This window comes from Carlito syrichta, unplaced genomic scaffold, assembly GCF_000164805.1.
Source record: "Carlito syrichta isolate Samal-C Ts95f unplaced genomic scaffold, Tarsius_syrichta-2.0.1 Scaffold314105, whole genome shotgun sequence".
NCBI classification, from domain to species: Eukaryota; Metazoa; Chordata; class Mammalia; order Primates; family Tarsiidae; genus Carlito; species Carlito syrichta.
Window position 1 is genome coordinate 159,362 of NW_007258201.1, and position 24,480 is coordinate 183,841.

General features: G+C 36.9%; 1 protein-coding gene across 1 annotated transcript in view; it reads left to right on the top strand.

Annotated features, from left to right (window-relative positions):
• The window catches only part of ANKRD31 (ankyrin repeat domain 31), a 135,911-nt gene that overhangs the window by 13,361 nt on the left and 98,070 nt on the right, over nt 1-24,480 (top strand). The window contains exons 4-9 of the mRNA XM_008071045.1: nt 3,352-3,428; nt 9,531-9,574; nt 12,853-13,422; nt 15,730-16,016; nt 16,544-16,647; nt 21,293-21,448. Coding sequence (XP_008069236.1) covers nt 3,352-3,428; nt 9,531-9,574; nt 12,853-13,422; nt 15,730-16,016; nt 16,544-16,647; nt 21,293-21,448 — 1,238 coding nt within the window. The remainder of the gene's footprint in view (nt 1-3,351; nt 3,429-9,530; nt 9,575-12,852; nt 13,423-15,729; nt 16,017-16,543; nt 16,648-21,292; nt 21,449-24,480) is intronic.

The following is a 24,480-nucleotide window of genomic DNA, read 5'->3' on the forward strand; positions in this document are numbered from 1 at the left end:
ACCCAAAAAAAAAAAAAAAAAAAAAAAAGACTAGTGCATGATGTTACAACATCAAATATCCATTCAAGGTGCAAGACAGACTAAAGGGTTTTAATGTAACAGAACACAAAATGTTAATTAGCTTTGTTTCAGTTTCTACATTTTCAGTAATTTTTAAGAAACGTGTTAGTTGAATTTTGGTGCAGTATTGATAAAGAATATAGTAGGGGTAGAGGGAAAGCATCCTCTCCATCCACTGAAGGTTCAATGAAAGCAGACTGACAAAAGGCCGATTCATAGAAGAAAAAGACACATAGAGCATAGTTAACGTGCATAGGAATGTGATTGATTACCCAATAACCCGATGAGGTCCAGATACTTATATACCCATCTTTATAAGTGAAGGAGTAATGGGGAATGTAGCAGTAAATGTTTTTCAGGGGAAATGAATGAGCCCAAAGAACAATGGCCTGGGACAGTTGCCCTAAGTTCTGGGGGAGGTGGTAGAAACGTGAGGGAAGTGATTTCACTGGGAACAAAAGTTGAGAGAAAGTCCCAGAAAGTATCTGGGAGCTGATCTCAGAAGAATGGATGAAGACTTTGTCTGGGCATGGTGTCTTGGGTTTAAATACTTTTAGTTTTTTCTCCAGTGGTTAATATTTTCTGGTTATTTAATGGGATTCCTAGGGGAAGGAATCCCATTAAATTAAAACAACTGCATTTTTCGGGGAAGAAGTTTTCTCAGTCATATAAGGAATTCTGTAGGGAATCCCTTCAGGTGTGTCAGGAAACAAGGGAGACTGGGAGGCGGGGAAGGGTCAGAGAAAGACCTGTGTTCTGAAGCTGATTTCTAAGGCTTTTCAGTTTCTTTAATTTAGAACATTCAGCTTGCCAAAGCAGTATATTTTGGGGTATTGTCTGAGCTTCAGCGATATTCAGTTTCACTTAACACATTTGTGTTTTATGAGGCCAGTTTCTAAAATACTCCTCCCTTTTTCAATTGCATATCTATGTGAGGCAAGATTTCCTGTTTTGAAACATGTATTTTACTTTAACCAAAATAACATTTGGCAACAAATTGAATGCAGTAGCAGGTATCTTCTATTGAGCCATATATTACATATATATTTTTTAAATGTGAAATATTGTAACTTTTCTCACTAATTTTTTTTCATTTTGGAAAATACAATTTTTCATAAAAATATGTTAACATGTTCATGGGTTATTGCTGTCATTTTAAAATTAATGGATATTTAATTTTTGACCTCATCTTAATTTCTAGTATTTAAATATAAATATAAGCCACATCAACAGAAGTTCTTTGGGATCTTCAGTAATTTTTTTTTTTTTTTCTTCCAGTCAGAGCTCACTTTGCCACCCAGAGCTGGGCACAGGCGATCCTTTTGTCTCAGCCTTCCAAGTGAGACTACAGGCACATGCCACCACACCTGGCTAATTTTTTGTTTGTTTTATTGTAGAGACAGGTCTCACCATGATGCCCAGGCTGATCTTGAACTCCTGAGCTCAGGTAGTCTTCTTGCCGAGGCCTCTAAAAGTGCTGGGATTATAGACATGAGCCACCGTGCCCAGCCTTCAGTAACATTTAAGTATGTAAAGGAGTCTGAAGATCAAAAAGTTTGAGAACAGCTATTATAAAAGAACTCTTTTACTCAATGTACTAGCAATATAAGTTCATTTATAGAAATGGAAAAAAACAAAAGACTAAGGAAGACATATAGTATCCACTATCGCACTGCCTAGAAAACCATTGTTAGCATTCTGGAACATTTTGTTTTAGGCTTTACATTTATTTCTGTTTTTGTTCATACTTTCTATAGAATTGGAATCATCATGCAGATGGTTTTGTATTCTTTTTTTAAATTTTAAGTAATAGTTTATCATAATTTTCTCATATAATTAATTTTTTTTTAAAAACATTAATTTTATTGATCTTGTTGTATGATCTTTATTGTATGACTGACTATACTATAATTAACTCAATTATTCTTCTACTATTGGACATTTAGGTTGTCTGTAGTCTTGACTAATATAAATAACTATTTGTAATAACTTAGATTAAGCTTTGCTCTATTTTCAGACATATATCTTTTTTTTTTTTTTATTTTGAGTTGGAGTCTCACTCTGTCACCCAGACTGGAGTGCAGTGGCTGCTCCCGGCCACCGCAGCCTCGACCTGCTGGGCTCCGGCGATCCTTCCCCTCAGCCTTCCAAGTAGCCGGAATTACAGGCATGCGCTACCACGCTTGGCTGATTTTTTTTGATTTATTGTAGAGATGAGGCCTCGTTGCCCAGGCGGGTCTCGAACCCGTGGGCTCAGGCCATCCACTCATCTCAGCCTCCCAAAGGCGCGGGATTACAGGCTGAGCTACAGAGCCCGGCTCAGACATATATCTTAAATACTCTTTTACAATTAAGGTCAAAAATGTTGTTAACTCAAACTATGGTTTTATTTTGTTTTCAATCAGTTTGTTCTTCTCCAGAGGAATCACATTTTAGGGGGAAAAATCAGTATTCTTTTCTAGTTGCCTCAAAGAAATTATCATTCTACATGAGTAGTTTCATTTTTAAGACAGCTTATATTGATCACTTCTGTTTTTGGACAGAAGAAAATGCCCAATTTATTATTCTTGCTTAGGATTCAAGTAGCTATGCCTGGTGCATGAAAGCTTACTTTTAAAGCAGCCAAAACAAGAAGTTGCTTCTTTTTTTTTTTAAAGGAAGGCACCTGGCTTGCATTTACATAGTAAAACAGACTGAAAAAAAATTAGTGTTCTGACTGCCTTTCTTCAGTCAACTTTTAGTTATTGAAGGGCAGGTGATCAAAACTGCAGGTTCGGCATGACCCTTCTTTTGCTTTCAACCTATTCCCTTCAGTATTTCCTACCTTTTCTTTGCCTGCTGCGAAATACAAGAATGATAAATAATGCCTGAGAAATTTTTCATTAATGACTTTCACTTACATCTGAGACTGTAATGACAAACTCTCAGTGTTATTGAGGACCTGGACAGCCAAACTACATAACTCAGCACCATTTGTGCCTTTACCTTTCTACCCCTATTTGGCAGATAGTCTTCTCCAAAGTTGCTGTTAGGCCTAAATGTAGTTTAGCTTGTATATACTTCTCAATTCATCCGTTAACTTTCAGCTTCATTCATTTTTGCATCACTTGAAGTGTAAATGTTAACAAATTGGTAATATTTATGAAAATAATTGAGATGATGTAGCAAAAGTAGTATCCAATTTGGAAAGTCCTTTAAGTGAGAAAGAAAAATTGTATTTGAATGAGAAACAGTGTTATTTCTCTCCATTTTAAAATTTATTTTTGTTTATTAATTTGCTTTTTTTTTTAGGACTCGAAAAATTTTTCCAGTGTTCACTGAGTCGTTTCCCCAGACTGGACTTTCAATAAACCACCAAAATATTGGAGGTATGTTTTCATGGGTAGAGTCATATAAAGAGAATTTGTCTTTGCCTAAAACTAGAAGGCTTAGTTAGACTGGTCTACCATCCTTTTTGTTTTGTTTTTTTTAAGAGATAGGATCTTGCTACATTGCCCAGGCTGGCATTGTACTCCTTGGACTAAAACTATACTTCCACCTCAGCTGCCTGAGTAGCTGGGACTACAGGTACATGCCATTGCACCTGGCTTACTATATATCTTTAAATATGAAATCAATGTGCTATTGACCTTGGGTCATGCTGCATAGAGTTATCTAGGGTAGCAGCTTAGGTGCAGTGAATACGTGCTACACCAACTGTGATTTTGGGACTCAAAATTGAAAACAATGTTTCTGTCTGTTCATAACATTTTAAATATGTATGTCATGCCTTTCTTGACTGCCAGTCACATAGGCCGGTTTTGCCAAAGTTTTGGCTGTATTAGAGAGTGACTATCTTTCTTCGAGGTGCCTCCTAGTGATTCCTGTAGAGTGAATGTCACGTGCCTTGTATCATAGTGTAGTAAATATCCATAGTATTCAATGAAACCTTGTACTATAAGAAAAAGACACAAGGCCATAATAAAATATTAGAAATTTAAAAAGCTCTGTCGTCTTCTATTCTGTTTCCAATACTATAAAGCAGTACCATTTTTTCCCACCACCAGCTCTTACAAGCACTTTTAGTGCCAAAGTTTGATCTATACTATTATTTGCTTATTCTTTTTTTTTTTTGAGTTGGAGTCTCACTCTGTCGCCCAGACTGGAGTGCAGTGGCCGCTCCTGGCCACCACAGCCTCGACCTGCTGGGCTCCGGCAATCCTTCCGCCTCAGCCTTCCAGGAGCCGGAACTACAGGCATGCACTACCACACCCGGCTGATTTTTTTATTTATTGTAGAGATGAGGTCTCACTGCCCAGGCGGGTCTCAAACCCGCGGACTCAGGCAGTCCACTCACCTCAGCCTCCCAAAGGCGCAGGATTACAGGCTGAGCCACCGAGCCCGGCTGTATTTGCTTATTCTTTTATCAAATATGTGACTATTGAGCCTACTATATGCCAGGGTACTAAGAGTGTATGAATGCTAAATAAACCAGGGATTCTTAATGAATAGCTGGCCTGTCTTGAAGCATGAAGATATCAGGATGAGTCTGAACATCCAGTCATTGCTGAAAAGCAAGGATGCTCTCAAGGATGTGTGGGGGCAATGCTGAAAGAATAAAGGGTTAGCTCTATAGCACTTCCACTGGCCAAGCTGTGACAAATTAAGTAGAGAAAAATCCCAGTAATTTATAGTTTGTGGAAATAAGTCTGTGAAAAGACCATGAATTCGTAATGTTACTTTAAAAATGTTGCATATACAAAAGATTGGCTCAATACTAAAAGAAAAGTGACTATAGTAGGATGTGTTAAAAGTTTTAAGGACTTTAGGAAATAAGGATCTGTTAGTACATGTGTGTTTTTTTTAAATTAAATACGTCTACTAATGAGGCATGAGATATTTTTGCTTACCACTGCTTAAGTAGAAAAAGAAGAAAACTGAAAACTTTAAGTCAAATAGTCTGAAAAGAGGAAAAATTGTACCAAAGAATGGAAGGTTTACCTATATAGTACCAGCAATGACACATAAAACATGTAAGAAGCAGGGTCTAACTATGTCCCCAGATGACAGATTTTTTAACCTGATATCCAATTAAGGAGGCTTTTCTGCAGACACTAGATCCTCGTCTCTTAGAAAATAAAAGTCGTAGATGGCTCTATCATCATGATACAATACTAAATGACAGGCATAAGTTTCTAATAATACTAAAGAATTGATCAGTGTATAATAAATGATAAGACAAAAGCTTTTGCAGCACTAACCAAGTAAAACTTAAACAAAGCATTCTGGGACAAAACATCAGATTGTAAAAAATAATCCTTTAGGAGGCCAAGGTGGGAGGATTGCTTGAGCACAGGAATTCGAGACCAGTCTAGGCAAGGTAGCAAGACTTTGTCGCTACAAAAAGATAAAAATAAAATTAACCAGGGATGGTGGCGTGTGCCTGTAGTCCCAGCTGTACAGGAGACTGAGATGGAAGGGTCATCACTTTAGCCCAGAAATTGAGGCTGCAGTGAGCTGCACTCTACTGTGGTCAACAGAGTAGGAGCCCAACTTAAAAAAAAAAATTGTGAAGCTTAGGGCGTTTACTTATAAGTAAAGCTAGATAATTGGCTGCTTAGGTTTGAATCATCTTGAAATAGTCCATTCCATGCCCCAACAAAAAAATCAGGTAGTTAGTAACCCCGATCCTGTCACATTGGTTGATCTAAGAAGTCTCACTCCTTCGCCCAGGCTGGAATGCCATGGCATGCTCACAGCCACTCCAGTGTCAACCTGCTGGGTTCTGGCAATCCTTCCAATTCAGCCTTCCAAGTAGGTAGAACTACAGGAGTGCGCTACCATAACTGGCTAATTTTTTGATTTATTGTAGAGACAAGGTCTTACCATGTTGCTCAGGCTGGTCTCAAACCCCTTGGCTCAGGCAATTCTCTTGCCTCGGCCTCCCAAAGTACTGGGATTACAGGCTGAGCCACCACGCCTGGCCAGATATATGTTTTCTTTTGGATCCGATAGAATTTCTGTCTATCGGATAGAAGGTATGAGAATAAGTATTACTTTAGTCTTAAGACGGTATAGGAATTAGTATAGAAATAAAGAAGAATGAATTGCACCCATGATGCTGTTATTTTAGAATTAGTTTAAGAGCAGTAATAAGTTTTATAACCGTTGTTTTGTGTGTGCTTTGTATTTTTATAAGATATTTGAAGCGAAAATTGATCATGTTAAGTTTTTAGTTTTAGTTGCTTAAGGGAATTTAAGTTTGTAGTCAATGTTTATATGTTAAAGAAACAGAAATTTTAAATATTCACTTCTTAAATATAGAAGTTTAGTAAGTTAACCATTACACAAATATATGTACACATAGTAATTGATGTTCCTTCCAGATATAAAAGACTTTGTGATTTTTAAAAAGGTGAATAATGTCAGATAGCCTAATATAACATAGGCTATGCCAAATATATCCTCCAAATGTAGTATAAATCTATTTAACACCTTTTATAACATGCGGTTATAGATAAAAGAGTCATGTTTATAATGCTATAGAGGTATCATCTTAGAGGTTGAAGTCCTTTTTGTTAAGGATGTATTAAACAATCTGAGATAGAGATGTTATGGGTGATACTCTGCCTTGGGCATTCTTTTTTCTCTCTTGGGTTTTGACCATGATAATGGGTGTCAGTCATAGTTATACAAAAGGTTCATTTTCATTGTTTTCACACCCAGTTCTAGTAATTATATTGAAAAAACAGGGTTCTGTGATGTCCTGTACTTGCTGTAGCTCCAATCTCCAGTCTGTTTGACCTGAGAATCAGCCATTAATGACTTGTGATGCTTGCTGCTGGTATCTGTGCAGTGTTGTTACCACCCTCTTCGAACTTCTGAGTCACAAGTCTTATTGGCTGTTCCTTTCAAAGTGCCATGTGCACCAGGGTTATGACTTTGTGGTGTTGCTTACTGCCTTAAAGCTGCTGTGACTAGAGACCCATAGAATTGGTAGTTCCCTTCCCTTCTGGCACTTCATTGCAGCTCCCTCTTGCCTTTAATCTACTTAGAGTATTCAGAACAAGATGCTTATTTTATTATGATTCCAGACTATAGGTTAAATCACATATAAATAAACTATTAAAGTGGTTGCTCTTATAGCTGACTCTGTTCTAACACAGTCCTATCTCTTTCTCTCTCTCAATTCAAAGGGTAATTCAAAGTATAGAAAGATAAAAATAAGCAAACTGTCTTAAGTAAGTATAATAGCCTTAAAATGCTGTATGTAAGTTGAAATTTGTGTGTAAGTTAAACCTAGCTTCTGTGGCCATTTTCTTTGTATTTTAGAATGTTTCTTGTATCATTACATTTTGTCTCTCTCAAGTGATAAGTAGAAAATTTACAAAATTTGTTAATAATTTATTAAAGGATAGACAAGAATTCCTTTTGTATTTGTAAAAACTTTAAATTAAATTTTGTAGTTAGAAAAGATAGTTCCTTCTAAATATGTATCTTTAATATAGTACTCATATTACTATAAAATATTTTATTAATCAGGTTTTTAAAATATTAACTTTTGGCATAAAAGAATGATCATTCTGGTGATGAAGTTGTTAAAAACAACATGGGAGACGTCTATGAGAGTTCTGTCTTTACAAGTCAGAGGAGGAAGAGGGTGAAATCGTTTTCTTTGTTTTATTTTTGAATTCTAATTCCCCAAGGATCTGAAAGTTTATTACAAAAAATCTTCTTGCAGTGATAGCTGAAATTACATCTATTGTTTTTAAATGTTTCTTTCATTGGTATTAAAATTTTAAGCAACTAGGGATGTAAAATTTTAAATAAGATACAGATGGTGAAATATATCATCAGTGCTTGGCACAAAGGATTCTTTTTTTTTTTTTTTTTTAAACCCTGCTCACCTGGCATCATGTCTTCTCTGGTCTATTTGGAAAGTCTGCCAACCCTCTGATCTACTGTATACACTACTACCAGATTGTTTTTCTTTCTTTTTTTAAATACATATTTTTTTAAATTGCGGGGTACAGTTAAGGGCTAGGTATACAAATATGCATTGTGCAGGTACCCTTGTTGATGAGGTGTGCCCCCATCCCCAGATAGATAACGACTGCCATTAATCCCACCTCCCTTCCCCTTCCTGCCCCCCCCCGTAGTTTCCCGCCACTGTCAACCCTTTTCTCATAGTATTACCATAGTTGTTCAGGCACAAAGATTCTAAAGCAAGGATTATTTATTCTTAAAACTTTTCACTCATCATCCTGTGAGAGTAGAATGCCATTATTTTAACTCTCCTAACTGATTTTCTTTTTCTTTTGAGTTGGAGTCTCACTCAGTCGCCCAGACTGGAGTGCAGCGGCCGCTCCTGGCCACCGCAGCCTCGACCTGCTGGGCTCTGGCAGTCCTTCCGCCTCAGCCTTCCAGTAGCTGGAACTACAGGCGCGTGCTACCACGCCCGGCTAATTTTTTGATTTATTGTAGAGATGAGGTCTGACCTGCCCAGGCGGGTCTCAAACTCGCGGGCTCAGGCAATCCACTCACCTCAGCCTCCCAAAGCGCTGAACCACCGAGCCCGGCTCCTAACTGATTTTCCTAGCTTTTATCATCAAAAGGCAAAGGTGAAGTGAGGGGGAAAAAAAGAGAAAGTTTTGTTTCGTTTTAGAATATGAAGCTCAGCAAGTATATTTATGCTTATTTTTCCCCTAAAACACCTATCTCACCTGTGAGGATGCATTCTGAGTTTCAGCAGATATGACCTGCTTTTATGCTAGCTATGTAGGTATTATCTCATCAAAAGAGAACAAAAGAATGATTCGGACATGCACTTGAAATGCCGCTGAGTCCTGAATTCCCACCCAAGTATGCACCTGAGTCCTGGTGGTGAAAGTAGAAGGCAAAAAGGGTAGAGCAGGAGAAATGTCTTTCCTTTTCCTTCCCTGTCTTCCTTCAGCTTCGCAGGGTGTGAATTGCTGTCTGTCACCTCTGCTCAGAGTGCGTAGGGTGAGAACAGACAGTGAAGTTGAAGTCACAGAGGCAAGGCTCAATCCTCCATAGTTTCTAGGAGGACCTGGTTCCTGTTTGTGTCTTACTCCATACAGCATGAATCCATTTAAGCTCTGTTGCCTGTAATGGAAGAGAGAGTGACACTGAGAAACTAGGTTTTTCCTTGTGTAGATACAAATATTGCACTTAGAATAATTCAACCAAAATAAAGAATTAGAATGGTTTTCAGCTAAAATAATTCCAAATAATTAAAATTATATTTGGATCCATGTCAAATATATTTTTAAGAAATGGAAGAATATTATAACTTCATTGCCAAAATAATAATACTTTTATATCAATAAATTTATGTATTTGTAAAATGCTTGATGTGTCACTTGAATGTTTGAGGGAGTTCAAGTTATATAATTATGAAATGCTGACTGAGGAGGTATGTTTTTAATGCTTTAATAAAACTGCAGTGAAAACATATTATTCTTTCCTAGGACCTGAGACTGAAAATTCTGAAGTTTTGCCACACCTAGGAAAGGTTGGTTCATAGAACAGAGATTAACTATGTAGATTGTGGATTTAGGTTAAAATTATGTTGATTAAAGCTCATTTAGAGTCTCCCCTAGTCAAGAATATGGCTAACCCATTTCAATAGATAGAAATCTATTCTTGTCTAATCTCCTCTTCCAGTATTTATTCTTTCTTACCTCTAATAAACTAGTGTTTTTTTGGTCTGTGTTTCTTATCCAGCACTGTAAATGTCTTATTCTTTATCTAGAGTAGAAATATATAACTTTATCAGACTAGTTCCTGAAATGATGTAACAAAATTCTGTCTGTTGGTTTGTCTGTTACCCTAATTCTTTTAATATTTTGTGCTAAATACTGCTTTCCCATCTTTCAGTTGCTAATCAGTTGCCAAGTGCTTGCTTTTGTCTTTGCTTTCTATGTGGTGCTATGAGGGAATCAGTGGACTATTAGACTGGCTTTGTCCACAGGACTCATACGCTCCTTAGGGATAACAAACAATTAAGGACCTCCCCAGGCCAGCCCAACCATACCTGTAGCCTGCTTTATCTTAGCTGTTCCTTACATATTCTCACCTCCATGCATGTGGTTAAATCAAGAGCCAGAAGACGGGAAAAACAAAATTTGGCATCAGATAGGTCCAAGTTTCAAAGATAACTCTGTCGTTTACATCTGTAAAATACTGGCAGCAATACCTGTTCAGAGTTATTGTGAGAACTGAGCGATGATGGTTCATGGTGTTTGGCACCTAGTTGGTGTTCAGTAGGTATGTGTTCTTCTATTCTTTTATTCCTTCACAAATCCTTGATCTTTGGCTCAAGGCCCCTTTCTTTTGTGGGTCAATTTGATAATGACTCTGGTGCTCTTGACCAAAGTAATTGTTTTCTCTCTAGCATTCATTATTCACCGACTATATCAGTATTTTCGAATCACTTGCATCCTATGACACTAATAGATCTTCTAAGAAAAAGGATTTTTTGGACAGAGAAATTTTGAGAACACCATGTCCTGCAGTCTCCTCAGAGATTTACAATACACATATTCTGAACAGTTCTGTTGTAAAGTAACTTGTTTAACTTTGTTCAACCAAGCATTTTCAATCATGAGCATCTTCCACAGCCTCCATTTTTTCCCTCCAGAACACTTATTTTTGCAAGACACTAGATGTATGTGTTATTAAGAAAATGGACTCACTGCCTGATGCTCATAGAAGCCCATAATACTGCACTTGAGAAAAGAAAAGCTTTATTATGAGGCCAGCAAGCAAGGAGACAGGAGGTGTTGCTCAAATTTGTCTCCTTGATTTGGTATCTAAGTCAAGTTTTAAGGAGTTGGAGGGCAAGGGAAAGGATTTAGGAATGTTGGCTTTGCAAGATCTGATTGGAGGGTTTCAAATTTGACCATTTATGGTAATGTATGTTGAGGTAGATTTCAGCCCCAGATCCTCTAGACCAGTGGGCCCCTTGCCTCTAAATGAGTTCTGAAAGTCTGGCAGTCTTGTCCTGGTCTTCTTGGTTCTGCTGGGGCCTGGGGAATGGATTTCCGGATATTACTAGAGGTCAAAGCTTTTTCTGTTGTATGTGCCCAGGCCACATGCCTTGCACTTTTCACTCTGTTGTAGTTATAAGACAACTTGATACTCTGTCACCAACATAGTAGGGCCTGTTTGAGCTATTTCTGCTGTTACAAATGGAACTGTTTGATACACCCTGGTGTATTCCATTCATTTGATTACATACATGTTCTAGGATATTATTTGTATGCTATTCATTCATTCATTTATTTGTTTATTTATTTATTAATTTGAGTTGGAGTCTCACTGTCACCCAGGCTGGAGGGCAGTGGCACGCTTCCGGCCACCGCAGCCGTGACCTGCTGGGCTCAGGAGATCCTTCCGCTTCAGCCTTCCAAGTAACTGGAACTACAGGCAGATGTCATCATGCCTGGCTAATTTTTTTTGATTTATTGTAGAGATGAGGTCTCGCCAAGATGTCCAGGGTGGTCTTAAATCCATGGGCTCAGGCAGTCTCATCTCGGCCTCCCAAAGCGTTGGGATTATAGGCGTGATTCACCCCGCCCAGTTTGTGTGTGATTTAATGTCTTAATTATTTATGCCTTGAATCTTCAGTTAGAAATTAATTTCCTTTAGGACAGAACCCAGTGTATATACTTTATTACATATACTGCCTTGAACTTACTAGACATGAGTACTTAAATAGGAGGAAGACCTTGAGCTGTGACTTACGGAATGAGTAAGATTTGTTTCTTACATTTCTTCCAATTCCTTTTATTTTTAAGCAAATTACAGTTAGCATTATTAATGACACAAGGAAGAATAAAATGGTTTTCGCCTCTCTTATTTAAACCAGATCAGAATATTTAGAAGGCTTATAAATTACAGTGCATCCTGTCAAAGAGGTGGTGGATTTGATTTTTGGAAAAAGCCAGTGATTGAAACACATTCTGTTATTTAAGACCAGTCAAATGAACAGTTTTTAGTAATAGAAAAAAGGTTATGTCTTTAAAGAACATTATTTTCATGAATATCCTGTAAACTGATGTTGGTAGCAACTGGAAATATTTTGAGCATTGGAAAAAATTTGAGAATTGGTATACTCTGTTAAGGTGACATCTTTGAGTGATAATAATCATTTAGAAATGTTAAATTTTGTGGGGTTTTTTGTTGTTGTTGTTTGTTTAAAATAGTCACAACTCAGAGCCATTGACTTATAGCTAAGGCGTGTAATGTTGATATAGCACCATTCCCTCATTTCTCTTCTTTTTCCTCTCTGGTCTCCTGTCCTTTCTGGCCTCTTCTTTAACATTTACCTATTCCTACAAAGGTGGGGAATAAAATGATGGTAAAATGACACCAATTTTGTTCCTAGTTAATAATCTCCATACAACCAAATAGAAAATTTTGGTAAGGGAAAATCTGATAAACACTAACTGCTGTGAAGGTTTGAGATCATTTGTTAATTTAACTGTCTGTGCCATCTCTGAATCTTGTTAGCACAAATAATGTAAATTTAGCTAAATAATTTATCATCTGTAGTTATGGGTTAGCCAGTTTTACTCTTGGTCTACTGCTAAATGTTTAACCATGGATTAAAAAATTGGTATAGGAGAGTAATAAAGAGTATTCGTTTTATTTATGAAAGGGGAGGAAAGTTGATAAAAGTTTTTGAGGATAACTATAAACAAGATACACCTTGAAACTATAAAGTTTTTATTTTAAATATTTTATTGTACATGCTATAATGATATAATTTCTATTTGGAATACACAGGAACTAGGTGAAGACACAGACTCCCCTGAAGTCAGCCTTCTCTCAGGTACTGTTATTACAGTATCTGATATGATTGCTATAAAGGAGAAATCATTAATAGAGCCAGAGAAGATCTTAGCAGCACCAGATACATTTTCTGAGCCTGGAAAGGAAGTCACATTGACCATGTCTTCGGAAGAAACTAAGGTTGAAGAAAGCTCTCTTGAAACTTTTGTGTCTGCCTTAGAAAGATTACTGACATCACCGGAAAGCAGCCAGGAGGAAAGACTGTTTGAAATAGTGAAAGATTTTGATCCTAAAGATTTGATGAACCCATTGAGTGACTCTCTGAGTTCCACATCAGTACCTTTGGATGCCTTGTCGGCATGTCATAGAGATTTACTAGAAAATACAAAGGATGATACATTGCCAGTTGAATTATTGGCAGCCCTGAACACACTGTCAGAAGCCAATGTGGAATCTATATGTCATGGAAAAGAAAGAGACAACAGTCTCATTACTGGGAATGAATGTTTAGAAGTGGAGTTTAATATATCTCAGAACAATGAAGATTTGACACAAATAGCAGAGGTAAATTTTGAGACTCTTTGTTCTACTCCACTATTTGATCCAAGTTCCAAGTTTGCTAAGATACAGAAAAAGCATCTATCAATGGAGCAAGTAGGTCCAAGTATGAGCCTATGATTTTGCCTTTTATAGTAACCTTTAACATGTTTTCGTTGTGTTAAATTCCAATCTTGTACCCAAATATCAACACCCAGATGATGCTTGGTGACTTTGAAGCATACAGTGGTCTTAGAAGTTCCTGGGGTAGAATTTTCAAGGAGTTAGGAAGTTAAAACGGATAGATTTCTTTCCAACAGACCTGAGATGATGTCATTAGATTGCTTATATGTAAGGAAAAAAATTATTTACCAGCATTTTCTCTGTTAGCTCAGAAAATCATTGTGTCTACCTGGGTGCAGAGCAGAGGTGGGATGCCCCCCATTTATTTATAGTTGAACATAGAATATATGCATTTGGGCTTCCAGGGGAGAGAAAAATTATGCCTGCTTAAGCAGAACTTGCATTCTTTGTCAGAGAATACTGCTAGGTTTAGAATTCCTGCAGTATTTACCTAGAGGCCCTGTAATGCTCACTCACTAAGTCCCTTTTTCATATTTACAATTTTTAAAAATAATTTTTGAAATTAATTATTTGAAATTACTTTTTTTGTTTTGAAAATAATTTTTGTTTTTTCCTGATTATAATAGTAATGCATCTTAATTATAAAAAATTAAAACATTACAGAAATACATAATAATATAGTCACAAAAAGTCTTCCACATTTCTACTCTTTAGAGATAGTTGTTGTTAATAATTTGGTCTATCTGTCTCCAATATTTCTATCATATTCTATATAAGTCTATTTTATACAAATGGGATTATATTATATATAATGCTTTGATATTTATTTTTGAAATTTAATAATATATCTTGTTTATCTTTCAGTGTCAGCAAATGTATCACTATTTAAGCCCTTTAACTTACTGAATGGTATTTCACTGCATGAATATGTCGTAATTTATTTATTTATTTATTTACTTATTTATTTATTTTATTTTATTTTTTTGAGTTGGAGTCTCACTCGGTTGCCCAGACTGGAGTGCAGTGGCCGCTCCCGGCCATCGCAGCCTCGACCTGCTGGGCTCCAGCGATCCTTCCGCCTCAGCCTTCCAAGTACCTGGAATTACAGGCATGCGCTACCATGCCCGGCTGATTTTTTGATTTATTGTAGAGATGAGGTCTCGCTGCCCAGGCGAGTCTCGAACCCGCGGGCTCAGGCAATCCATTCACCTCAGCCTCCCAAAGGCGCGGGATTACAGGCTGTGCCACTGAGCCCGGCTTGTTGTAATTTATTTTTAACCAGTTCACTAATGATGGTCATTTGCATTACCAAAATGTTCCTATGAACATCCTTGGGAAGATTTAGATAACATAATTCTGACCTCCTGTTATAGCATACAAACCTGGAATAATACTGCTTGCAGTTCTGGTCAGCAAATCTCAAAACTAACATAATAGGATTTTTTTAAATCCAGAAAAAGATAAACTAGTTATGGAGATAGGGCATGAAGATCAAACATCCAGTGCTCTAATCTGAAAAGAGAGAATATGAGTAAAGTGTAAGAAATTATTTTTGGTCTTGATAGAGTGAGGATGAACTCAGCAGGTCTTCAAAGGGAAAGAAAAAGGAAATTCTTTTAAAAGTAGAAAGAAGACTTACTTAGAGCAGATCAAATTAAATACTGTTGCTCAACTGTAATAAAAGTATGGAGATTAGTACCTTGCAATGCTTTGCAAGCTGGATTTGTAAATATGCTCAATAATTGTTTATTAAGGGAAAGTTAGAACAATTCCGGGTATACTGTTAACGGTTTAAGATCAATGCAGTGGAGTTTTTGTACTGTCTTGTTTCACAAAACATTACTTACTGCTACTGTCAGATAACAAAATACTATACTGACTAGGCCATTGACCTGGTGTAGAGTGGCATTTCTAATTTTTTTTTATGGCTCTCTGATCACTGTCTTGCCAAGTTTCTGCACAAAGTCCCCGGAGTGACCATAGGTCTGCCCTGGAATTTTCAAGATGAACATTGATCAAAATCATTTTTACTTATGCTATTATCCTAAGATTGTATATCTATATTTTCCTTTATCATATTAATCATTATAAAAAATTTAATTATGTTCACATATTCCTATGAGTTCTGTACTTTCACCTTATAAGAGATATTTTAGTTTAATCAAAGGATAAGATAGAATTGAATTTCTTCTAATTTTAATTTTTTTTACAGTGTTGTAATTATTTGTGGATATATTTATATCTTTGCAGACTTTAGAAGACCCAAATCCATCTGGATCGCAAACTTTGGCCTATCAAAATGTCACCTCTTTTGAACCACTAAATAAAAAGGGAAATTCAAATTCAGTGAAAAATAGCTCAGACCAGGAAACTGCGCGCGTGTTAAGGAGATCATCTAGACTGGAAAAACTGAAAGTAAGCAGAGATGCAAATGGAAAGTACACAGGTGACATGTGTAAGATGCCAGAAAAGATTTTACCAAAAATCCCTAACTGTGAGGATCTAATAAATAATAATTCTTCAGCTGAGAATTTCAGGTATGCTATCAAATTGTGTCTTTGTCTTCCGGTATGCTGTAGACTTTATAGATAATTATATGCTTGGGGACATTGGGGTCAGTATACAGTTAGTGTGAAGTAAGAGCTTTATTTTTTTAATGTTGTTGATTTATTTTGCTGTTTTTGATCAGTGTCATACCACACAGCAAGCCCCTTTTTCTTGCACAGAGCATGCCTCTTTTTCCCTAAAGGAAAATAGGGTGAATGGTGGCATGCAAACTTGGGTAGTAAGAGGCAGGAGATTCAGAATACTCACACTTGTAGGTGACTACTCCTAAAGAAGAGAAACCCACAGGTGGCACAAAGAGAGGGCTAAAAGCTGTGACGATTGGCATGCTTGTCACAGAACTATCTGCAGTTTACTCAGGAGCCATTTCCCTATTTTAAACTGCCATGTTGTTAAGTAAAATACTTTTGAGTTTTAAAATTTTTCTCAAAATTTGGTGTGCTTCTCTGTGAATGCTTGTAGAAACCATTAGATAGTAATTTTAAAAATGCTTTTCAAGAATGCAGGATCCTACTTTAATGACTGAAGGTAAAGAGAGGACTATGCATTCATTCAAGAGTGGAGAACATATCAGGAAAAGCAAGCAACTTAGAGGAAAAAGAGGTGAGGCATATTTTGAGTGTTTTTTTAAGTAATTTACAGAAACGCAATTTTGGTAGAAAGGATTCAGAGATTATTGATCTCGACTTTCTCATTTTAATGGTGATGAAACTGAAGTTCAGAGAGTTTAAGGATTTTCCCCAGCATCATCTAGCTCATTAGTAGCATAACTGGAATTTGATTGTGAACTTCTGGCTCACAGCCCTGTGTATTTTTTCTGCACTTCTGCTTTGCAGAGAGTACTTACAAAACTGTTTTCAAATTTAGATGTGTGACCATTCTAGCATAAGACATAAAAGCATACCAGGAGGAATAAAGGAAAGAACAAGACAAAATGATTACTCTTAGGTCTTATTTCAGAACCAAAATCTCTTAGAAACGATAAGGGAATCTAGAAACACTTTTCAAAAAAATAATAGAGGAATAATTGGGAAAATTGAAATTTGGGCTATAGATTAAATAATATATCAGTATCAACTTTGCTTAATTTGATAGTCATACTGGGTTTATAGAGGAATAAGTTCTTGTTCTTAGAAATATATAATTAAGTATTAGTAAAAGGGCATGATATATAAAAGTTACTGTTTATATATGTAGATGTATAGGTACATATGAATTTATACATAAAGTGAGAAAGTGATTTAAAGTGATGGAAAAATGTTAAAGGGTGAATCCTTTGTTCTAGCTATAACTTTTAAGTCTGAAATTAAAATGAAAAGTTTTTAAAAATGTAATAAACCGAAGACAAAAATGAATACTATGTTTCTATTAACTTGTTAGAAAATATGAGACAATCTCATTTACAATTGTTCCAAAAAAGAGAAAATGCCTACTTATGTAACTAATAAGAAATATACCAGCCGGGCTCAGTGGCTCAGCCTGTAATCCCAGCACTTTGGGAGGCTGAGGTGAGAGGATTGCCTGAGCCCGCGGGTTCATGACCCGCCTGGGCAACTTGGCGAGACCTCATCTCTACAAAAAATCAAAAAATTAGCCAGGCGTGGTAGCGCACGCCTGTGGTTCCAGCTACTTGAATGGCTGAGGCGGAAGGATCGCCAGAGCCCAGCAGGTTGAGGCTGCAGTGGCCAGGGGCAACCACGGCACTCCAGTCTGGGTGACAGAGTGAGACTCCAACTCAAAAAAAAAGAAAAAGAAAAAGAAATATGCCATACCTATAAGAAGCGAGCTTAAAAATTCTGCTGAGGGGCATAAAGAAGACTTGACTAAAAGAAAGAAGAACTTTGTACTTGGCTGGAATTATTCAGCATTGAGAAACATCTCCCCAGATGACTATAAATGTATGCGATCTCAACCAAGAACATATTTATTTGTTAATTGTTTTGTTTTATTTTGCATTGCTTTTACAGGGCTGGGGAGGGAAGCTATGAGAAAGTTACAGTAGTACTAAATTTATCCTGGTTAAAATAAATATGAAAGGCTAGCCAAGAGAATTCTGAAACATAAAAGCAAAGGGAGAGTAAAGTGTCAGGACCATCCCTGTTCTGCATAATATGAAAGCATACTAGAAAGCTATAGAAATTAAAGTCATTTGGCATTGGCTTTAAATGGATGGATAAATCAACGAAACAGAATAGCAAGTTTAGATATAGAAGCCAGATATAATGCAAATGTGGAACAGATATATGAGTGATACAGATAGCATGTCAAATTGGTGATGAAAAGAAAGACTAAGCAATAAATAGTGAAAACCACAAACAAAATTGGATCTCTGTAACATTCCTTACGCTAACTTTAATTCCAGTTTGATCAAAGATGTAAATGAAAAAAGTTCTAGAAGAAAGCATAGGTGAATCTTTCTATAATCTTTGTATGGAGAAAGTCTTTTTAAAGAATAATTTAAGCCTTTAAGCCCAGAAGCCAAGAGGAAAAAAGAATGATAAAATTTACTGCATATACTTTTAAAGTGATGTAGAATTATATCCCAAAGAAAGTTAAATATTAAACAGTGATGGCATTTTAGCAGCATTTGTCAAGGGATTAATTGATTAGCATACACAAAGCTCTTATGAAACAGGATAAAGAACAGGTTGCATATGTATGGCCTTGATGGTGGTAATGGTTTCATGGGTATATACTTATTCCCAAGCTCAATGAATTGGGTGTGTTAAATACGTACAACTTTTTACATGTCAGATGGTAATAATAATAAATTAAAAGTTTTAACGTTGGGAAAAAAAAGGAAAAAGAGCATGAATGGGTAAAGGACATGAACAAACAGTTCACAGGGAAAAAATTTGTACACACACACCCACACACACACCTGAATCCAGTCCTGTTGGATTGGGACTTCAACATATGAGTTTTGGGAGGACACAATTCATAATTTACCTTCAATGGTGAATTCTACCAAATATTTAAGGGAGAAATAGTACCAGTTCTTCACAAACTTCTTCCAAGATATTGAAGATGAGGACATACTTCCCAGCTCATTTTAATGAGGCCACCATTAAACTCATACTGAAATTAAAGACATCATAAGAATTGAAAACTAGACTAAATAGCCTTCAGGAATGTAGTTATAAAAATTCTAGGCTTGGGCACAGCCTGTAATCCCAGTGCTTTGGGAGGCTGAGGTGAGTGGATTGCCTGAGCCCACGGGTTCGTGACCTGTCTGGGCAGTTTGGCAAGACCTCATCTCTACAATAAATCAAAAATTAGCCGGGTGTGGTAGCGCACGCCTGTAGTTCCAGCTACTTGGAAGGCTGAGGCGGAAGGATCGCCAGAGCCTAGCAGGTCGAGGCTGCGGTGGCCGGGAGTGGCCACTGGACTACAGTCTGGGCGACAGAGACTCCAACTCAAACAAACAAACAAACAAAAAAGGTGTCTTGTCGAGACCTCGTCTCTACAATAAGTCAAAAATTAGCCGGGTGTGGTAGCACGCACCTGTAGTTCCAGCTACTTGGAAGGCTGAGGCGGAAGGATCGTCGGAGCCCAGCAGGTTGAGGTTGTGGTGGCCGGGAGTGGCCACTGCACTCCAGTCTGGGTGACAGAGTGAGACTCCAACTCAAAAAAAAAAATTCTAAACAAAAACTTTAGCAAATCAAATCTGACGTTTTATAATACATCATGACGAATTGGTGTTTACCCAAGGAATGAAAGGTTGGTTTTTACACTTGAAAATCATTCACTATAATTCATTATATTAATAAGCTAAAAAAGAAAAACCATATGATCATCTCAATAGATGCAGAGAAAGCATTTGACAACACTTAACATCTGTTTCTCATGAAAACTCTTAGCAAACTGAAGGAACGTCCTCAACCTGACAGAGGGCTCTCCAAAAAACATAACTATCATACTTAACGGTGGAAGACCAAATGCTTTCCCCCTAAGACAAGAAAATTACATAATTGTAATAAGTGTTTCTACTCATACAACTTATTTGGCGGGAGAAGAATGCTTTGCAGTTAGTCTAATGTGCAGAAAGGTAGGCTCAAATATTCAGCAGTTTGTTGTATTGTGGGACTGAATGGATGGCATCAGATAAAAGGCAAAGCAGTTACATTAAGGTCCATTAAGAAAACTGCTGCCGCTCTCAGTTACCTTTGTGAGGTTTTAGGATATGGGAAGTTAGTTAGATCAAAACTGGGAAAACTATTTAAAGCTATTCTGAAATTCAGAAAGTTCAGATAGTACTGCCTAAACATCTGACAGAATTTGGAGCATCCAACTGAGGAACTTCAGTATTTTAGGAGGCACAGTAGAGAAGTGATACTTGATGTGTGTCCTCTAGAAAATTATTTTATTTTATTTATTTTTTTGAGTTGGAGTCTCACTCTGTCACCCAGGCTGGAGGGCAGTGGCACGCTCCCAGCTACTGCAGCCGTGACCTGCTGGGCTCCTGTGATCCTTTCGCCTCAGCCTTACAAGTAGCTGGAACTACAGGCACGCACTACCATGCCCGACTAATTTTTTATTTGTTGTAGAGACAAGGTCTCACCAAGTTACCCGGATGAGTCTCGAACCCGCGGGCTCAGGCAGTCCTCTCACCTTGGCTTCCCAAAGCGCTGGGATTACAAGCTGAACCACCGAGCCCGGCCTAGAAAATTATTTTAATTATGCATTTCCTGGCTTAGGAAATAAAAACTGTTACATAGATCAAGGCCATTGTTCTTTACTTAAAACAGCTGTTTTTAGCAAATAAAGAAAATTTAGCGTTCCCTTTTTTAGTCTCACCGGGTTAGTTTTTGTATCTTTTGTATATGCCTCTGAGAGTTTCTCCTCAGAGTTTTATAAAACATTGGGTGTTATAGCGTTTCATTAAACTTGATAATATATCATTCTGGATTTAAATAATCTTTTTACCAGAACTTTTGAGGAAATAATGTTTTCTCATATATGCACTTTTCATGGGGTTTCAGTCAACACTTACTGCTTATCATGATTTATAATTTACTATAAATATTTTTAAACTAATGACACGTCTTTTTCCTTTTGTTTGTAGATAACATTTGAGTTAGGTTAATGGATAAATACTCTTCCATAATAATATACCTTACTTTTAGATTGTTGATTGAATTAATCCTGTTACCTACATTTATGAAGTTTTTAGTTTGAAGTCTGTAGTTTGTATTCCTCCTGATATTCAAATAAGGATTTTTTACTTCTGTTCATTCCTTCATTTCAGAAAAAATGAAGATGAATAAAACATCTCTCTCTGGCATTAACCGGAGAAACGTTTTTGGAGAGAACTTACTGTATAGGGCTGCTCTGCATGATGATGCTGACCTTGTTCATCATTGTATAAAAAGCGGTGGAAATGTTAATCAGCCAAGTTATGCTGGTAGGTTAGGGTTGCCACCCATGCTTATCCTGAGAGTGGTTTGTGGTTTTAGTTGAATCACTCCTGTGAAAGTATAGCAGAGTGGGACCTAAGGCAAGTTCCAAACAGAAGGCTTTCAGGTAACTTTCCTACTTAAGTAGCTCATCCCCACTGTCTCCTCAGTGGATGGCAGGAGAAGAGCATTATATTTATCCTTCGAAGGTTATTCCAGGTGGGTCATGCACAGGGGCATACAGAAGGCAGATTCCTGGGGCTGGCTTTGCTGTGAAACTCAGCCTTGAATGGAGGAGAAATGAGGTCAAATGCTGGAAAAAGCTGATGGCACGCTGAGCTACCGGGAAAAATTTGTAATGAAATGACAGATGTAAAGCAGGAGCAGTGTCTAGGGAAATGGAGAGAATAGAGTCTGAAGCCCAGAGAGTGGGAAGGGGAGCTCAGAAAGATGAGTCTTTCTGCAAGCCTTGGTCGCTGGTGTGATCTTTCTTCTGGGTAGAAGCTGACATGTTCTACTGGAGAGGAGTGATTTCTTAAGGGTACTTAAATTCTTAACATACTAAACAGCACTAGGCCAACCTGGATGGTGCTTTTGGGTGTCCATACTTTTCCTATAGTGTCTAAACGTGATCAGCTTCTGAAACAGTGCAAAAAGTCTTATGGTACACAGAGGTGGCACAACAAAATCCATGGTCAAGCAGATGATTACACGTGTACCTCTAGTACTACTTTAACAAGGCCTAGGTTGACACTGTAATCAGGGTTTTATGGATTTCCCAAGTATCTCATAATGTGTAACTTTTAATTGGTCTTTTTTTTCTGTGCCAGCATTAACATTCTCAGTGACTGCACCTTGCTTGTCTACAGCCAGTTAATATATACCTTTTTCTTACTGCCACGGGCACTTCTGTAGCCTTCATGAATTCTTTATCATATTTTCCATGCTTTATGAACTCTCGTGTTCTCTTCTTTCTCACTTTGCATCTTAGCTCCATCTTTATTTCTGCTTACCATATCCCACAGAATTACAGATGGCAATGTTTCCACAGGGTTGTCTGCAAACCAGTTTCAACAGAATCACCTGCAATGTTTGTTTAGAAATGCAACCATCACTTTGCTTCCCAAAAGTAACAATCTCTCTTTCCCTTCCTCCTTCCCTTCCTCCCTCCCCCATCTCTCTAACACACACACACACACACACACACACACACACACACACACACACACACACATATTCAAGAACTACTGTCAAGAGGTGTGTGACTTCCATGAAACATCAGTTCAATATAGTGTGCTTTTACAGAATGCCTCCTATGTATCAGATACTGTGAAAACAAAAAGATTAATAATTTCTACTAGGATGATTTAAATGTTTATTTTGTGATACAATTAAAAAAGGCTAAGTGCCTTGTAAGAAAGAAATTAAATGCTGTAATAATAGGCCTGTGGTATTTTCATAGGTAACACTGGCATTTTAAAGGCCCCATTTATATTTTATGATGTCTTTGTCTTCTATTAAAAAATTAATTGCATTCATTAATTCTTTATCAGAACACAAGGTGACAATAAGGAAGTAAGCTAAAAGAAAAACTCTTAATACCCAAAATAATTGTTGGATGTAATGTTTATAAATGTCAGTTAGATGAAGGTGTTTATGTTGTTTGAATAATCTGTGTCTTTACTGATTTTTTTGTTTAGTTAATTTATCATGTTCTTAGATGTTAAAATAGTCACAACTGTGATTGTGGAATTGTCTATTTCTCTCTTTTTTTAAACCAATTTTTGCTTCTTATATTTTGAAGCTCTGCTATTAGGTACAATACACAGCTGTGATTGTCAAGTCTTCTGATAAACTGACTCATTGTTATGAAATATCTTTATGGCTTGGTAATACATTTTATCTTAAAGTCTACTGTATATAATATTAATATAGATATTCTGGCCTTTTTGTGGTTATTGCTTATTTGCTATATATTTTTTATCCTTTTCAACCTGTGTCTTTATATATTAAGTGTGTTTCTTGTAGATAGCTTTTTAAATTCATTTGTTTCCTATTCTGCCAGTTGTACCTTTTAATTGGAAATTGGAGTGATTAGTTAATTTACTATAAATAGTTGGATTTAGATCTACCATTTTACTGATTGTTTTCTGTGTACTTAATCTGTTTTTTGTTTTTTTGTCTTTGGGGTATTTTTTTCATGGTTACTCTGGGTATCAAGCATATACCTCTTTTGCTTCACAGTTATCTTAGAGTTAATATTGTAATATTTCATAGGAAATGTTAAGAACATGGAAATTTATATATATTCATGTATATGGTTCATTTATTCTCTCACCCTTTATGGTATAGCTATTATTTGTTATATACATTATAAATATTAAAATATAATGTTGTTTGTTGCTTTAAACAGCCATGTACCTTTTAAGGAACTATATAGGAAAAGCAAACCTCTGTTAAGTATATATATTTTTGGTGATCTTCATTTCTTCCTCAAGACTATAATTAGTATTATAGAAGAAACTCGATCTATCACATTTTATGGTAGTAGTTCTCAACTGTGGTGATTCCTCCTTCTCCTATCCCATGCACTCAGGGGATTTTTGTGAACATTTTCAGTTGTTACAACTGGGACAACTGGGATAGGAGTTGCTCCTGGCATCTGGTGGGTTGAGGCCAGAGATGCTGTTAAACATTCTGTGATTCTCAGAATAACCAAGAAACATGAAGCCCAAAATGTCAGGCCTGAGATTGAGAAACCCTGGTTTATGGAGAATTTCTGAAAAGAGCTAGTGATATACTCTTTTAGTATGCAATTTAAGACTGTGTTTGGTGGCTCACTCCTGTGATCTCAGCACTTTAGGAGGTGAGGCAGGAGGATTGCCTGAGCCCATGGGTTCGAGACCAGCCTGGGCAACTTGGTGAGACTTCGTCTCTACAATCTATCAAAAAATTAGCCAGGCATGGTAGCACACACCTGTAGTTCCAGCTACTTGGAAGACTGAGGCGAAAGGATCGCCTGAATCCAACAGGTTGACGC